This window comes from Cephus cinctus, unplaced genomic scaffold (genome assembly GCF_000341935.2).
Source record: "Cephus cinctus unplaced genomic scaffold, Ccin1 Ccin1_scaffold0404, whole genome shotgun sequence".
NCBI classification, from domain to species: Eukaryota; Metazoa; Arthropoda; class Insecta; order Hymenoptera; family Cephidae; genus Cephus; species Cephus cinctus.
Genome location: NW_014333088.1, coordinates 1 through 17,413, shown reverse-complemented (window position 1 = coordinate 17,413; position 17,413 = coordinate 1). Strand labels below are relative to the sequence as shown.

General features: G+C 34.1%; 6 protein-coding genes across 7 annotated transcripts; all 6 read left to right on the top strand.

The window, feature by feature from the left end:
• The first annotated feature begins 69 nt into the window (after nucleotides 1-69).
• Nucleotides 70-3,770, top strand: LOC112494308 (sperm receptor for egg jelly-like). Its single transcript, XM_025084781.1, has 11 exons — nucleotides 70-553; nucleotides 615-884; nucleotides 969-1,389; nucleotides 1,457-1,638; nucleotides 1,701-1,990; nucleotides 2,150-2,401; nucleotides 2,470-2,709; nucleotides 2,779-3,030; nucleotides 3,107-3,202; nucleotides 3,301-3,642; nucleotides 3,753-3,770. The coding sequence occupies exons 1-11, from the start codon at nucleotides 70-72 to the stop codon at nucleotides 3,768-3,770; spliced, it is 2,847 nt and encodes a 948-aa protein (XP_024940549.1).
• Nucleotides 3,771-3,812: 42 nt separating this feature from the next.
• LOC112494307 (polycystic kidney disease protein 1-like 2) lies at nucleotides 3,813-6,384 on the top strand. The gene is made up of 9 exons (XM_025084780.1): nucleotides 3,813-4,032; nucleotides 4,114-4,451; nucleotides 4,521-4,849; nucleotides 4,934-5,114; nucleotides 5,182-5,360; nucleotides 5,425-5,516; nucleotides 5,607-5,733; nucleotides 5,938-6,105; nucleotides 6,174-6,384. The coding sequence occupies exons 1-9, from the start codon at nucleotides 4,011-4,013 to the stop codon at nucleotides 6,382-6,384; spliced, it is 1,647 nt and encodes a 548-aa protein (XP_024940548.1). The 5' UTR covers nucleotides 3,813-4,010.
• Nucleotides 6,385-7,222: 838 nt separating this feature from the next.
• LOC107267497 (polycystic kidney disease protein 1-like 2) lies at nucleotides 7,223-13,708 on the top strand. The gene is made up of 6 exons (XM_025084754.1): nucleotides 7,223-7,354; nucleotides 7,426-7,627; nucleotides 7,702-7,943; nucleotides 8,044-8,253; nucleotides 8,346-8,497; nucleotides 13,479-13,708. The coding sequence occupies exons 1-6, from the start codon at nucleotides 7,223-7,225 to the stop codon at nucleotides 13,615-13,617; spliced, it is 1,077 nt and encodes a 358-aa protein (XP_024940522.1). The 3' UTR covers nucleotides 13,618-13,708.
• Nucleotides 8,615-9,352, top strand: LOC112494305. The gene is made up of 2 exons (XM_025084764.1): nucleotides 8,615-9,032; nucleotides 9,100-9,352. The coding sequence occupies exons 1-2, from the start codon at nucleotides 8,652-8,654 to the stop codon at nucleotides 9,346-9,348; spliced, it is 630 nt and encodes a 209-aa protein (XP_024940532.1). The 5' UTR covers nucleotides 8,615-8,651; the 3' UTR covers nucleotides 9,349-9,352.
• On the top strand, nucleotides 10,144-11,088 carry LOC112494306. Of its 2 annotated transcripts, none has more exons than XM_025084765.1 (3): nucleotides 10,144-10,481; nucleotides 10,560-10,722; nucleotides 10,928-11,088. In XM_025084765.1, exons 1-2 carry the CDS (start codon nucleotides 10,170-10,172, stop codon nucleotides 10,680-10,682), a joined length of 435 nt encoding a protein of 144 aa, XP_024940533.1. In that variant the 5' UTR covers nucleotides 10,144-10,169; the 3' UTR covers nucleotides 10,683-10,722; nucleotides 10,928-11,088. The 2 variants fall into 2 exon arrangements, with proteins under 2 accessions (XP_024940533.1, XP_024940534.1); XM_025084766.1 differs by having other exon boundaries at nucleotides 10,949-11,086.
• Nucleotides 13,619-16,551, top strand: LOC107267496 (arylphorin subunit alpha). Its single transcript, XM_015739305.2, has 6 exons — nucleotides 13,619-13,904; nucleotides 13,995-14,325; nucleotides 14,536-14,945; nucleotides 15,055-15,371; nucleotides 15,449-15,801; nucleotides 15,913-16,551. Exons 1-6 carry the CDS (start codon nucleotides 13,704-13,706, stop codon nucleotides 16,371-16,373), a joined length of 2,073 nt encoding a protein of 690 aa, XP_015594791.1. The 5' UTR covers nucleotides 13,619-13,703; the 3' UTR covers nucleotides 16,374-16,551.
• The last annotated feature ends 862 nt before the right edge of the window (nucleotides 16,552-17,413 follow it).

The window sequence follows — 17,413 nt, the reverse complement described above, 5'->3', positions numbered from 1 at the left end:
GATAGACGTCAATTTATATCGCAAACAGCTTCTTCAAATTTACTTCGTTATAAAAACTTAGAGGAAGACATGCATGATCAAGGCATTTGGGAATCAGCTGCGAGAAGAAAAATCAATGGCAACTCTTGCAAAAATTCGGGAACGCTGTTGTACAATAACATTGCAAATCGCTACAAATGTGTTTGTGAGCCAGGATACGAGGGTGCTAACTGTCAATTGAGGAGTCATATTTGCAAAGAAGAGAACACAACCTGTCTGAAGTACAACAAGAATTTTGATGACTGCGTACCAATTCAAGGAAATGGTTTTGCCTGTTATTATAAAAATGATCGAAAACGTTGGTGCAATTTCAAAAATGAAAATAGCTGTCCTCCTGCTTGGACATGTCTAGATAATTTAATTGGTCTGAAAAGAGGGTACAGATGTTTGCCTCCAGGTCAATTGAAGTCATTAACGAAGTCAGAGATGTTAAATAATCTGTGGATTCCGCAATGTCAAAATGGTGGTCGCTTGAATGAATGCGGTATTTGTGTCTGTTTAGAAAGTTTCATGGGTATGTACTATTAGTTATTATAGTAAATACTTGTAATGCAAGAAATCATTATAATCATCAGGTCCTCATTGTGAGTTTATCAATCGCTGTAAAAACGACCCTTGTTCGGACGGAAGTACTTGCCATTCATTTCCGGGTGGTTACGTATGTACTTGTCCCGATCATCGTACAGGAATTGATTGCAAAATCATTAAAAGGCGAATTATATCTACTATGAAAGAAATTCGACTGTTTCATCATCCTGAACAGTATATTTTAATTCCATCAACTTTCTTGTATTTGGTTCATAATCCTGGATATTTGCCAAAAATTTCCATTGATTTTTCGGACAGTAAGTGATCATTTTCCGGAATCATTGAATTCTCTACCATTAATGAAGGACATTGATAAGACAATGTTACCTTTTAATATGTAGGACAAGTAATAGAAATGACTCAAGAGGATTTTTACAGGATTGAGAACATCAATGATCAGTTAATAAATCTAAAATTTCAACCAATTGAAAACAATGACTTTGTTGCATATGCAATCAATTTCACTCATACCTACAGTAACGAAGGAATTTATAATATGTCATTCAGGGCCTGGAGCAATAATTTACTCATCTTCAATTCAGTATTTCCAATTCGTGTATCCGATCCAGCCAATTGCACCTTTCAATTAAATTTGAAAAACTCTGCTCAGACTCCTGACAAAGCTACACTTTATCATCGTAGAGACAGTATCGATATTTATGCTTCGACCAGAGTATCTTGCCCTGAAACTAGTCTCAATTATCATTGGGAATTATTTTCCGTTCCAAGTATTTTCTCAGCACCTGCAACGGAATTCAAAAGGTATATAGATGGAAGCGATAATTAAAAAAATTATTTTAACTAATTGGCTAATCCAATTGCCATTTAGGACTCCACAGAATATTAGCGTTCACAATGCTGAATATCATGCTTCGCCATATACGTTAACTCACGGAAACTACGTCCTCGTTTTGTCAGTAAACATGGTACAACCTATAAGTGGAGGATTGATTAATGCTACAACCTGGTTTCAAATTGTTAAAGACAAAATAGTTGCTCACGTATCAGGAGGTAATGATTATTTAATCTATGAGGGCGGTTATTTATTATGATGATCATTCTTCTACTCTTAGGTAGTTTCTGGAATGTTCACGAAACCGAACCTTTTGAGATTAGCGCTTTTGAATCCTATCACCCTGATTTACCTAGAGAGACCCAATTGAATTTTTCTTGGTTTTGTTCAGTAAAAAAGGTCGAGCATATTGCAACAGATTTTTGTGGGATAAATGACTTTAAGATGATATCAACGAAACCGGTTATACATATTCAGGATCATGTACTTACACTTGGGGTCATTTATGATTTCATGGTTAAAGTGGAATCGGATACCGCTGAAAGTTCAATGCAGAATGTAAAGATTCAAGTAAGGAATTTAGTGACTGGTTACTCACGTTCGTCTTCAATAGTTTAAAACTTTACGATGTAATGACGTTGAGAAGAGCTTTTAAGGTCGCCTATTTTTATGAAATAAAATACGTTCAAGAATCGTGTTAAGAAACTTATTGTGAACCTAAAATTATAGGTGGTTCCACAAGATGTTCAACTAATTCGCATAAATTGCATTCAAAACTGCAAGGGAAACATGGTGGCAATTAATCGTCCATTAATTTTGCAAGCATTGCCTAAAATAAAATCTAAGGATGTTGAACTAAAATGGGATTGCATACGTGACGATCAGCCTAATCTATCAATTTTAAGAACTGACGATTTCGTAGTGGACGATGACATGTTCATCGTAAAGGCTAGAGTGTTCCGGGAAAGTCATCGTTATAAAGTAAAAATAAACTTTTACTGAATTTCAATCATTTCGAAGATTCTACTAAAGAAATAATTCTATCCCAGATCACGGTCACTGCAGGGCATACAAATGACACCAAAAAGGATGGAATTGCAACTTTGAGTTTTCTAACAGTTCCGAAATTCGTAGTTGGTACTTGTACAATCTTTCCAGAACAGGGATTCGCTCTTTTTACACAGTTTGCTATAATGTGTAACAATTTCTTATCACAAAATGCACCAATTGTCTATGAAGCTTTTCAATACATGTTACCAAGCCAGGAACCATTATTGATTAGTTTTAATGTAAGTTGTTGAGAAATACTAATGACCACGATGATAACTTTGTAATTATGTCAATAATTTTTTTCTAAGGTTTTTCCAGAATTTTCGAATATTACCTTAGCAACTGGTTTGCCAGAAATGGAATACATTACTAGAGTTGTTATTTATGCTACTGATAGCACTGGTTTAATGGAATCGTATGTAATTAACGTAACTGTTTATCCTACAGCAGCTTATTTAGGAGTAATTAGTGAGATAAAACTCATTAAAACTTTGATAACCTCTATGACTTCTATGACGACTAGGCATATCGTCGAGGCAGATGTTCATGCTGTGATAAGCGTAAATATTATATCTTTTTCGTATAACATTACTTTAAGTCCTTAATTAATTTATCCTTAATTATGACTCTCAATAGAATGCATGGACGATTCTACGTGCCATCAGCACGATGGTCCAAAGACCGTTGAACGATGATGACGAAATCTTTATTAATTACCACAAATATGTTTTCGTACGTTTATTTTGTATTCATAGATTCGTCCGTATAAAGCATACTTTTACAGTTTTACTTTTTTTGAAAATAATTATATGTTTTTTGTCTTTATACAGGTGGAATATCTTTCTCGTTGTAAATACTTAAATTCAATTTCGATGAAGTATGCAATATCGGCACTGAAATTACTGATCGAAATACGAAAAAAGCACAATTATCAGCGAAATAATGATAAAGTTCAATTGATTTTGAATGAGATTTTGAATGATCCACTACTTCATAACGTATCCAGAACCGATTTGATTGATATTGGTGTCAGTATTCTTAGCACATCGCATTCACTGATCGAGAAATCACTTGCTGAGGACTCATTCTCGAGTCATCAAGCATATATAAATAATCTACGAAAATATTCAAATTTATTAAGTCATTCAATCGTACCTCACGAAAGTATCGAGGTGACAAATTTCGATGAGAATCTATCGCTCCTATTGCGTAGAAGTTCCCCAGACATGTGGTGGATCGGACGAAATCATCAAATCATTGCAAACGTCTCGGTGTCTAATAGATTCCAATGGCTCAATGAATTTTTGGATCTGGAGGCAATAATCTTTACTGCTGATCCTTCTCGACGAACGCTTGGCAAATCAGAAGAATTTAAGTTCCCAGTGGTAGGCTTGACGTTTATACAAGAAAATCATTTACCGTGCGCTACAAAGTTAAATGTATTTACTAGGCAACCATTAATACTTACACATCCATCAAAGACAATAGGATTTCGGCCAATGCAATTGCCATTGCTAACTTTAAATTTTCCCTGGAGTCAATGAATCATCAAACGATAAAAAGTAACATTTTCTACCACTACAATTACGGTTGTTAAAAGCAGTATTTATAAAAATGACTATCTTCATCATTTTGGCAAATAGGTTCCGTGCGTGTGAAGCCATCGTGGGGTTACACTAATGATGATATATCACTAACGAGATTAGAAGTACAACCAAGCGGCAGATTAGTGATAATATTTGATGATCAAAATGATGACGTGATACTTCGCGTTATTGTCACAAAATCGTATGCACCTGTGATAAACGATTTTTTTGAATCTGAGACCATACCCAGATATCGGGAACTGAATTTGACGACAATGAAAAAGTGGACTATACATAGAGATATCGATGATGGTGACAACAATGACGAAGAAGAAGATGCTGAAAATAAAACGAATGCACCAGTATTCTTTTACATTGGAGTTTTACCTCATCAAGTAATCGAATGGACATTAATGTTGTTTCTAGGAAAATGAAAACGTTTGAATTATGTTCACTGTGCGCAGGTCACACTGAGGTCACTCATGCCCAATTTAGATCCATCGATTCCTGATGATTTTCTTGAGGAAAAATCATCAAAAATAGAACGTTATCGCAGAAACATTACATACGTTTTTCGTGTATTCACGGTACATTGTTGGCGCTGGAACGAAACGATGACCAAATGGTTACCACACTGTAAAATCATGGATGACTTTACTGACAATTCAATGACCTGTCATTGTAAAGGATTGAGTACAATCACAGCGACTTACAGACAAGTCGTTAATACGACTTATTCGCATAGTGAAATTTCTATGTTCGTACAATTCGTCGAGAACGAAATCATCACATGGTACATTACATACAATGCTCGGATCTTAAGATTAATGTCAAGTAGTTAGAAAAGTGGATTACTTTTTTTCAAAATGATTTTCAGGTTCATAGCTTATTTGCTATTCTGCTTTTTGGTATTGTACCTTTGGGCTAGTAAATGGGATCATTGGGATAAGAGTCAGAGAAAAGTTATCATGCTACCGGATAATGATGAGTCTCATTCATACTCATATATATTAAAATTATATACTGGAAAGAATGAGGATGCCGCTACGAGTTCGAAAGTACATTAGTATATTATGATTAAGAATCATCAACGTCCTTTTTTTCTTCTCATTTTGATCATAACAGGTTGCAGTTAGTCTGGAAGGTTCACTTGGTAATAGCAATGTCCATGTGCTGGAATCATTATCGAGACCAGTGACGACGTGTGGTGGCATGGATTATTTTGTCATAAAAACAGACTCGTCATTAGGAGACGTTTATCGTTTGAATGTATGGCATAATCATAGGGGTCCCAGACCTATATGGTGATTATTAATTGGACGAAATAAAATTTTTTAAATTACCAAAAATGACTTTTTCATGTTTCAGGTACGTTGATAAAATCATTATCCATGATGCACAAACCCACGTCGTTAGTTTCTTTTTGATAAAATCATGGTTGTCTCCGCTTCATGGCGACGGTATAAATAATTTTTGTTTATTACTTCATGCAGCAATATTAACTTTATGAATCGTCAATGTCGAGTAACTCATGATTTTTAATTATGCAGGGTCTATAGGATTTACCTGTTATAGACTGATGAATTTTGAAAATTTTCCTTGGCGTATGCGTTACTCAAATGCCATGAATGGAATTACGTGTGCTGGTCATCATATGCTGTTCGGAGTTTTTACGAGGTAAATAAATAATCCATAAAATTCAATGAAAACAAAATTAGTATCATTTCAATTAGTATTAAGTGATACAATTAATTAATTGACATTCCGGTAATTCATTAGGCATGCCGTTCAATGTAATTCACGAAGAAAACGAGTGATATCGACTGTAACATATTGTTTAATCATTACGGCGTGCATAACTGAGTTTTATCCAAAATTCAGAAATGGCAACAATGAAATGGATTCTGTGAGCGAATTAAAATTGGAGAGCGTTGAAATTGTCATCAGTATTCTAGCCTCATTAATTTCATTTCCGATAGGCTGTGCCATACTTTGGATTTTTCGAAATATAGCACCCGTACAATCCTACGCCAGTGATTATACGTCTAGGTAATTGATAATTACAACAGAAGTTACTTATAAAAAGTTCGGGAATAAATTCCTTATAACGTTCATAGGTACGTACAAGAAATAGTAATACCAAAGCCAATGAAATTAGATGATCTGGAGAGGAATGATCTGATTGGTCAGTTCAGTAGCAATCAGCAATTAGTCGTGAATAGAATGTATATGAATATCGATAATCCTGTAATTCAAAATCACGTTCTACCCTTGAGTCATTTGAATGATACCGAATCTAAAGAACTATACGAAAAGGTACGTAATTAAATTTTTAATGATTTTTGTAGATGTATCTTTAACTATCAAATTCACCTCAAAAAAAAATTAGTTTGACCTACAACTATTACCTAATAATTCTTACTACCTGCATCAGATGATCTCAAAGACGCGACCTATACATGGAATTCAAAGAGTGCGATTGGCTTACCTATTCCCTCATACATTTCTCTATCCAGTCTGCGCCTTATATTTAATTATTTCAATAATCTCGTTATATTTCACACTGACTCGAGGATCACGGTATTCATGGAACACAGCACGGCAATATCTCATCTCATGTTGGATATCACTTTTATTTAGTTTTCTAGTTTTGGAGTCACTGAAGGTAAAGTTACTAAAAGTTACTTATTAATGATTGAAATAAATAATAATCAATAGGTAATGATAATTGCATTATGGCAAATATCAAGAGACAATTATCTATATGCGTTCGAGGATAGAAGCTACATAGTGATTTACGTAACACGCGAATTAATCGCGATGATGCAAACTAGACAAAGAAGACTTTCTGAAATTAGATCATCGTCAATTTACAAGCCAATACCTCGAGAGAGAGTCGATGATCTAAAACGTGGATTTATTAAAAATTTCATTGTAAAAGTATGGTGCAATTCATGATTTAGAGTGTTTAAGATATATTTGTAAATTTTGTATATTTTAGGTTTTCCAGACTGAGGTAATAGCTACCATAGTATTTTTGATATGTCTGATTATCATCCAAGCAAATGTTTATAATCGTAGGAGTTATTATCATTATAGGAATCTTGACTTACTCATAAATGGTCATTCCAATTACAGTCAAATGTCATTGGTTAAAGTAAACTATATGGAAGATTTTATTTCTTATTTAGAAACGACTGTCTTACAAAGTATTTATCATGAAAGTGATGCTTCCGGTGGAATTGTTATTACTAACGATGGCGTTAATCATCTCGTTGGTAGCTCCAGAATTAGACAGGTATGTACATCTGGATTATAGTTTTGACAAATAATTTTTGCTATTGATTCGTAACATCTATTTTCTGACAGATCAGAATACATCCAGAATCGTGTTTAAAAGATCCGCTTAAAGATTTGCATGCGGATTGCAAATATGCGAATATTTACTATGATATGGATAAAAGAAACTTCTCCGAATCATGGAAAGAGGAGATCAGTAAACCTGGACCCTTGGCTCGTGAACAAATTTGGTCTTATCAGGATATAAATAGTGATGAATATTTTGCGATAGGTAAAAATGAGTTATTGCAAAGCCTTAAAAGTAATTCGCACTATGTACTCAATTGAATAATTATTATCAAATAGGAAATGAATCCAGCTATCCAAGAGGTGGTTATATGGTATTACTGGGACGTGATGAAAGTACAGCTTTAACCGAATTTAATTATCTCAAAGAATCAAAGTGGGTCGATAAGTTCACCAGAGCAGTTATCTTTGAGACTTCACTTTTTAACCCAAACACCAAAGTAGCAAGTACCATTAGGATTCTGGGTGAAAAGTGCTACAATGGTGGTTTTGTAGCTAAGCAAAATATTTATTTTGCAAAGGTGCGAGTTTAGGGAAGCAAATTATAAATACACTCAAAATTACACAAAGGAAGAATTTAAATGAATTTACGACAAAACTGTTCTGATTTATCTTATTTAGGTGAGATCAATCAACGATCAGAAGGAGGTGATCCTGATCTTAATGATGATCATACTTTTTCTATCAATGTTCCTTTATGTACAAAAAAAACAAACGGAGTACGCTAAATCATCATGGAGACACATTTCCCATATATGGAATTTATTGTGGATATTATTTATTATTACTGGCATTGTCGTCATCTTAACATACATTTTTCGTATGAGTAAAGTCAGTTATCGAAATTATTTTTGCGATGTTTTATATGCAACTATAATTGTAACAATCGATTAATTCATATTGATTAAAACTTCATGATTTAGGTAATAAAATCAATAGAGAAACTAAAAAATTCTCATACCGAAAAATACATATTTTTTGATGATATTGTATGGGCTGAAAGTGTATTCTTAACTATCATCAGCATTTCTTTAATTGTGACAATCATAAAAATTGGTGATATCATTATTACAAAGTAAGTACCAAATTTTTGACCTTAATTTTGAAAGGGCTGACAATTAAAAATTAGTAAGATATGTCATTTTACTTGATAATACTATTATTCATTTATTTTTAGATGGAGAATATTTTTACTTTGGAAAACAATCACTAAATCTTTAGGATTAATAATGTCAGCGACTTTCATTATTTTGATAACACTCATGGGCTTTGGATCATTGACATTTCTCATATTTGGCACCCATGCATGGACTTATCATAACTTTCATTGGGCAACTGCTTCTCTTTTCAAGATTATGCCAGATCCTATGGATTTTACATATTTACCTGCTTGGAACACATGGACATCATTGCATTTAACGATGCCGATAATTAGTGGAATAATTACACTTGCATTATTAATTCTTCGATATCTTATATTTTCAATCATTTTAATGAGCTACGATGCTCTACGTTTTCAAACTGGAATTGAAAAGGATGTTCATCGTTTTTTGAAAGATCGTACCATTAAACGTTACTTTGAAATTGAAAGCTCAAAGTCTGACCTAAGGGTATAATTATATAACATCAACTATAATAATATTATATTCTTATATTCAATGAATTTTTATTTCTTAGATGTTTGAAAAATCAAATTTGGATTCACAACGATATCAAATTATTCTTCGACTTTTAAAAAACGCTGTTAATATAGAAGATAATGAAGCCAGACAGCAAGCCATGGGAAATTTACTATTATATAATTTAATTAAAAAGGCTGAATTAAAAAATTTTAAATCATCCGAAACTGAAATGACAAATCAGTTGAAAAATGATTTCTTAATGATTAACTCGCTTAGAGCTGCTTTACGGCTGCAAAGATTCTAGAATTTTCAAGATAAATAAAATAATAAAATTATGATATCATGAAAAAACCTAATTTTTCAAATGTTTCAATATTTGCCATGAACAAGTTATTGTAAATAAAAACTTTAAGAAATTCGTTAATAGTAAATTATGATAAAAGTGCATGAAAGACGTGATTTTTCTAGAATTTTGATTTCGTGATTATCACATACGCACATGAGTCTCGTATACTATTTTTTTTAACTAAGTGTGCAAGATTCGATTTCTCATGCCTATTTTTTAAACTGAGTGTGCGATGTGAGTTATAACTATGTCGCTAAGATACCATTTGTTTATCATAAGCAGCTGTTTGTTTCTCGATACCGTTTTGTTTATTATAAACAGTGACTTGAACTCACAATCAGTATGCAAAATTCGATTTCTCATGCCTGTTTTTTAAACTGAGTGTTTGATGTGGGTTTCAACTATATCGCTACGATACCCTCTGTTTATCATAAGCAGCTGTTTGTTTCTCAATATCGTTTTGTTTATCATAAACAGCGAGCTGAAATCACAATCGGTGTGCGAAATGATTATTTCGCTCAAAATGGGTGAATCGGGCACTTCGCACACTGCCAACGGGCATGAGAAATCGAATGTTGCAGACTGAGTTAAGAAAACTCTTTTATTTTTTCAATTTGTCGCAAATGACAATTGAAACATGTATGGTCAATATTTTCATTAGAATTCATCATGACGTCATTATGAATTGAACGTATGTCTTCAACATATGAAAAGTAACAAATCATCATAAATAATTAAGTTATTAACCGTCGTTGTTACTGCTGACAAAAATAAAAAACATGAATCGCTCGGAAAATTCATTATTTTACGAGCTTTCGACAGTTGCCGAGGTTATGATCAAGTCTAAAGTGACGTTGAATCACTTACAAGAAGAAACCAATGCCATGATAGATTTGTTACCGGAATTGGATATAATGTTGAAAAATCCCCGGTGTGACGAGGATGAGCTGAAATCTGAAAAGTACGAGAGAATAATGAAAATGAAGAAACATGCAGATTCACAAGCGATTAATAGTTCAGCACTGCAACAGAAAACTATGTTTACCCAAGAATTTCCTGATCGATTGAATAAACTTGAAAATTCAGCACGCGTATGTATATCGATACGGTATTGATATCTTTGATTGATTCGAACAATTACGAATGATTAAATCTTTTTAATCTCGCAGACTTTCTGGCTCTCGACATTCATGCTCTCCAGCAATTATTTGAGTGTTCCACAACCACCATTGCGATGCGATTGGTACACACCGCGTAAAAGATCAATTCCACGTATAGACGTGAAATTTTAAATAATTGCACAAACGACTTGCCAACTCCATAAGTTATGCAGTAAGTATCACGAGTACAAAAGGAACTCGACGGAATTCAAAAAGTAAGAGAAACTCCCAAAAAGCAATTACCATTATCATATGTTTCCAATACCATTACTATCATGTAGATACTTTCGTAATTAACTTTCGGGTAATTAAGGCGACAGTTAAATAACATACAGATAAGTTAAGAGATATATTTAATCTATTTTATTTGTATACAGACGTTAATCACCATATTTTAAGAATCGCATAAATGTGCACACACGAAGATGATTAATTATAGCCTGACCTTTATGCTGCAAATTATCAGAAATATGAAATTTAAAACATTTACCGATCCCAGGGAAATTCCACATGCCTAGAAACAATAGCCAAATTTTTTACACGATTCCTTGTTGTAAGATTGTATTCCTTGTTGTTTCTAAGTACATTTTTGCAAAAATAAAAATTTGCTGATAATATATTCTGTCACTATTATGGCTCCAGAAGTTACTGTAGTTTTTTAATGAGACTTTTTAGCGATAATGCATTCGTTTTATCATTTACTTAGTAACCGATATTCTGCCTGACAACTAAATACAAAGGTCATAAGTATTAATAACTGTTTACGTGTTAAAATATTACTCTGTTGCAATCATTTAAACGTTTATAAAACTGATTACGAATTGGGTTATCGTAATTAATATAAATGTACTATATATGAAGTATATACCTCTACATGTACGAGTAGAATAAGAGTTTTGGATGTCGAATTATGACACTCTTTTAAGGATTATTTTTATACGAAAATCAACTGTAATATTTAAAGTGAATGTTTCAATGTGCTTTCAATATATGTTTGAAGTGAAAAAAAATGTATTATTTCATTGCAAACTCAGTATATAATGACTAATCAAAGGAAAAAGAATGAAATCTGGAGAGTGGGCAAAGTTCAAGAAAATATCTGAACTTCACCTCATTACACATCTGCCTGTGAAATACATGTGATTCCATGATTCTTTCGTTTTTTTGTCCGCAACCAGTTTTCTTGTAAAGCATGTAATTAAAAGAATTTTTTTTCACTTCATTTTATTTTATAAATCGAATTACTTAACTCTGAAATTTCGATTTCACTGCATATAATTAAGTTAGTATGATAGAGTTTGGCTGAACTCAAATCAATAGTTATATATAATTGGTATAATAAATACCATAAACAACTAGAAAAACATATTACAAAATATGAATTCAATACTAGCAAATATAAATTTTTCTCATAAATAAATTATAATGTTTACTGAAAGAGCAAATCTGCATTGCCATTTTTTCCCTATTGTTTATGGATCAGGAAAAAGAGGACGCGAAAGAGAGGCAGCCGCCGCATTCCTTTTGTTTAACAGTAATTTCTCAATAACTATACAGTAAATTAAGTCTATATTTTTATAGTAATGCCTTAGATATTAAACTTTCCGCAAACAGATTTTAATGCATAGGTTCAGTTGCTAACTTTTGCGAAAATCAAGGACATCTTGCTAAATACAACCATTTTTTCTACACCACCTCAATTTTACCTAATAAATAATATCTCATTAACTAGACGATAAAAAAGAATTGTATATTTCATCCAATACACGCACAGGTTTGAGTTCTTTCGATTAGGCATTAAAAGATGTAAAGTCAACTTTATAACATACCATACTACCTTACTACCTTAAGGACTTATACCAGAGTATAATTTTCAAAAATTTGAATTTTTAATATTTTTTTAAAGTTTACAATATTGAAAATATTGTGTTGCAATATTTATTGCGAAATTTTAAAAAATTGTAAAAGTTATACATATAGGCTTAAGTGAGGAGTGGCGGTACCATGCGGACCGGCAGGCGTGAACATTTGCATGCGTTTCAGGTATATGGAGTGAATTTCGTCAGCTGGTCCTTCCAAGTCTCCGTGTTGTGCAGTATATCAGAATTCAAGAAGCAGAATGGAAAAGCTAATATTAATAGTGATTCGAAAGTAACAAGAGATAAGTAATTCTGATATCTCGAAAACAATTCGAACGATTTTCATGAAAATTTGTGACAACATACTTGAAAAGGTTCCTTTCTTGATGACATTCTCGCTTTTTTTAAAATCCATTTTTCAATAAAAAATGGGTCAAAAATTGACGTCCAAATTCAAATGGCCGCCATTTTTCCCAAAACTTTTTTTTTCTTTTCTTCTCGTCAATAAGAGCGTAATATATGACTTATTGAGAAAAAACATGGTTTTTTGTTTCCGACGAACCGCCACCGTTAAATAAGGGACACTGCAAAGGCCTTCTTCAAAAACATAATTTACGCGAGCTTCGATAAACATTGTATAATAATAATCAAATTTCTTGAAAAAATTATCAAATATACCTCAATAAACCCTCTTTCCAACATACCATCAATGATTATAATAGAATGCATAGTTACCGAGAAAAAAAATCGCAAAGTAGGCCTACTTTTTCACCCATTTACTCTGATGTAAGCCTATAAGTTAAAAACATTTCTTTTCGTTACAAAGTTGTATTGCAATTCATTAACCCCTGTCCGATAGAATATGTGTGACCTATGCATTGATATAAAAAATGTATGAAGCTTGAATCAGATGTTTTGGACTTAAAATACATAACGTGAAGTGACCCATGACATTTTCTCATACGTTAGCGTCGATGCCCGTCGTTTATAATTAGTAATTACACACTAACGCTTCATATAATTGTGTGCATATTTACAAATTTTAGCCAATGACGGCTTTGTGTTGTAGGACCACAGGTCACGAGCGAATATTAATGATTAGAAAAAGAAGAGACTATAAAAGGAGCGAAAATATCAATAACGGAACATCATTATTCTCGGTGTCCTCTCAGTATCATGCAAATTTTTCGTTGCGGTTCCTGAGTTAAAGAAGTCAAAAAAATTTTAGCAACGAAGCCAAGAAGGATTTAGAGACGGGGAAGTAACATTTCTGGAGGAAAATTTTTTTTCAAAAATGATAAAGGAATTTGTGGCCCTTTTGGTAGTCGCAGGCATCGCGGCTAACGCAATGAGTGTGCACACAGCAAACAAGGACTTCCTCGTGAAACAGAAGAAACTGTATGACCTTTTGTATTTCAAAACCTTCGATAATGAGCTTTTAGAATTGGCTAAGAGCTACGATGTCGGTAAGAACATCGACTCCTACGAAAATAAGGTGAAGAACACTTTTTAAAATTTTTTATTACACCTTTGCATTATAATTTATCTCACTGCCAATATTTATGTCCATTTTCATACATTACAGACTGTTGTCACGGAATTTCTGAAACGTTTCCAATTCGGTATGCTGCCAAAAGGCAAGCTCTATTCCACTCAGTACATGAAGATGCGCGATGAGGTCACTGCTCTCTACAATCTTTTCTATGAGGCCAAAGACTTTGATACTTTCTACAAAACGGCAATTTGGGCCAAGATGCATCTTAATGAGATGATGTTCTCCTACGCCTACCAAATTGCAGTTTTCCATAGACCCGATACCAAGTACATTACTCTGCCACCTCTATACGAAGTCAACCCATTCTATTTCTTCGACTCTCAATTGATCAACGATGTTAAAAACATCAAGATGAAGTATGGTAAAGACGCATACGGTTTAACAAAATTTTAATGTAAATTAAGACACAGTTGAGACTTTAATGTTAAAAATTAATTCTGTGTTTACAAATGATCATTCCTACCGTTTCTTGTACAATTATATAATAATGTTGTATAGTAGTATAAAATTTGGTAAAGTTAACCATTGCAATAATTATTTTACTTAACTGGCGTAAAATCCAACTCTGCAGGTACTGCCAAACTTGAGAAGAATTACTTGGTTTTCGCCAATTACACTCCCATGTGCTCGATGGACACTTATCTCGAGAGCGACCACAAGCTTAACTACTTTATGGAAGACATCGGCTTGAATTCTTACTACTACCACATGAGGGCCATGTTTCCGCTCTTTGTATCCGACAAGAACCTGAACTACACCAGGGATGTCCGAGGCGAGATCTATCTGTACGGACACAAACTGCTCATGTCCAGATACTACATGGAGCGTCTTTCCAATGATCTTGAAGATGTTGAAGACTTCGATTGGACTATGCCATTTGTTCCTGGATTCTACAAAGAGATGGTCCATCCGAATGGCGTGATGTTCCCGCAGCGCGAGAGCTACCAGACTCTACCTTCCTACAAGTACAAATACATGAAAGTAAGTAATATTTAAGCAACGCATGAATTTAATGACCTATAACATTCATCTTGGAAGAATGTACAGAAGAAGAATAGAAGAAGTTAAAAATGTACGCTTTCTTTTGTAGGAGGCTAGGGAAGTGGAATCTCGCATTATGGAACTCATCGACTTTGGTTACGTCTACGGCCTTGACGGTAAACCGGTGGACATTTACACACCCGCTGGTTACAACGTACTCGGAAACATCATCGAGGGTAACAAAGATTCCTACAACGGTAGATATTACAAGAATTTAGACGTTCTCATCAGGAAGGTCTTTGGCGCTACCAGGATGGCTAATCACAAATATGACATCGTGCCCAACGCACTGGACCTTTACGTCACTAGCATCAGGGACCCTGCCTTCTACCGTATCTACAAGAGGATCGTGAACCTGTACCAAAGGTAAGTATCAGGAACTAAGACATCTAATAAGTAAGTACGGCTGGATCTTAACTAAGCTAACTAATTTACTGATATAGGTACATGGTGAACATGAAGCCTTACACTCGCGAGCAGCTGAACTTCCCCGGAGTGAAGCTCAACGACGTCGTTGTTGACAAGATGGTTACCTATTTCGATCAGGTCGACATACCAGTTACCAAGGCTTTGAGTTTCAAGGACCGCATCGATGAAATGTCTTACAGCATCAAGGCTCGTCAGTACAGACTGAATCACAAACCTTTCTCCTACACCTTCGACATTGAGAGTGACAAGGACACCACTGCCCTGATTCGCATCTTCTTGGGACCCGCCTTCGACATTCACGGCAAAAGGATAAACCTCGAATCTAGCTGGATGAAATATATCATCTTGGATTTCTTCGAAGTAAACCGTAAGTTCAAGTACTTAGGGTACCAACGACATGGTCCCAAACGAGTTTTTAAAAAAATAAATTGGTCTAATGTGTTCATAAAACAATTAATATAACATTTCATCGTTTCAGTCAAGGTCGGCAAGAACAAGATCGTCCGTAGCAGCACAGAGTCTGTCTTCGTGGTCCCTGACGAACTGTCGAGCGAAGCATTTTATGCGAAGCTCCAAAAGGCCATGGAAGGTAGCGAGCCTTTCGTTTACACGGAGAACATCTACGGATTCCCCGACAGATTGATACTGCCTAAGGGTAAACCTCAAGGAATGCCGTATCGTCTCTTCTTCCACGTGGTAGAGCTGGACAAGACTCAAATCGTAAACATGGAGCTTCCCTTAATGGGCAAACTTTACCATGATGAAAAAGGAATGGGCTATCCTCTTGACAGACCAATCTGCATCTGGGACTTCATGACCCCTAACATGTACTTGAAGGATGTATTTATCTATCACGAAGACATGATGCAGGAGGTCGTAAGAGAGAAGATACATGAAGACGAGATTAAGATGAAGAAGTTACAAGCGATGAACAATTAAATTGTTATCATAAGACCGTCAAAAATACTGCCCTAGTGCTCCTTTATGGTAGCACTTAATGATCTCTACTTTTCGCGATCAACGGTCGATACTCATATCTGTGAAATGACTAGATAATAATTTTTGAAAATAATAATTCTTTTTTCATGCATATAAATACAAAGAAATTAAGAACATTGCTTTTTCTATATCCAATGTCTAACGCCATTAATGGCATTATAGATTCTAAGCTTAAGAGCACTGTCGGTGCGCAAGTTGAAACACAAATTAAGGGAATCGAATGAGTTCGAGGAATTTACGTAAGAAACTTTTCGAACAGTTTCTGAGATAGAAGTGCTTTCGTGGATATAGCGTGTACCAATCATTCATTTGAGAAAGGATGTCGAATATTTATGGAAATCAAAGCTTATTCAAGTTATACATATATATGTAATAAGAGCTGATTGGTAACAACTGACTTCCATGTACAAAATATTTTCTTTTGGTTACTTCTAAATTTTTGTTATCAAATTTAAAAGCCTCGCTAGCCACTACGGCCTACGTAACACTTGGCTTAGTTTTTTTTTTTTAATTCAAGATAATATCACACATATAATTGGTCCACGAGTTCTATGCGTAGTTTTGGTAGATCGAAAAGCACCGAAGTTTCTAGAAAACCATATGCAGCTCTGCATATAATTTCTTTCATAAAGTAGGTATATATATCAGTAAAAAATAGTTGTTAAAAAAAGGATAGATAGCTGAAAGTTTGAAATCCTTGTAAAAAGGACGATAACGTTAAAAAACAGTGTAATATTAGAATAGTTACAATGATGACGTTCATGATTACTTCGAGGTATGTCAACTCAATTCACAGTGCGATTCTAACTACAGAAAGTTATTAATACGGTAATCAATTATAGAAATTATCAAGTGATAAGGTTGATTGAAAATGCATAACATTTTGAAATTCGTACCAAGCGTGTTAAAGTTCAAGCTTAAAAAATCATCTGCATAGTTATCGAGTTAAGAAAGCGTTACGAAACGAAAAAACAACAGAA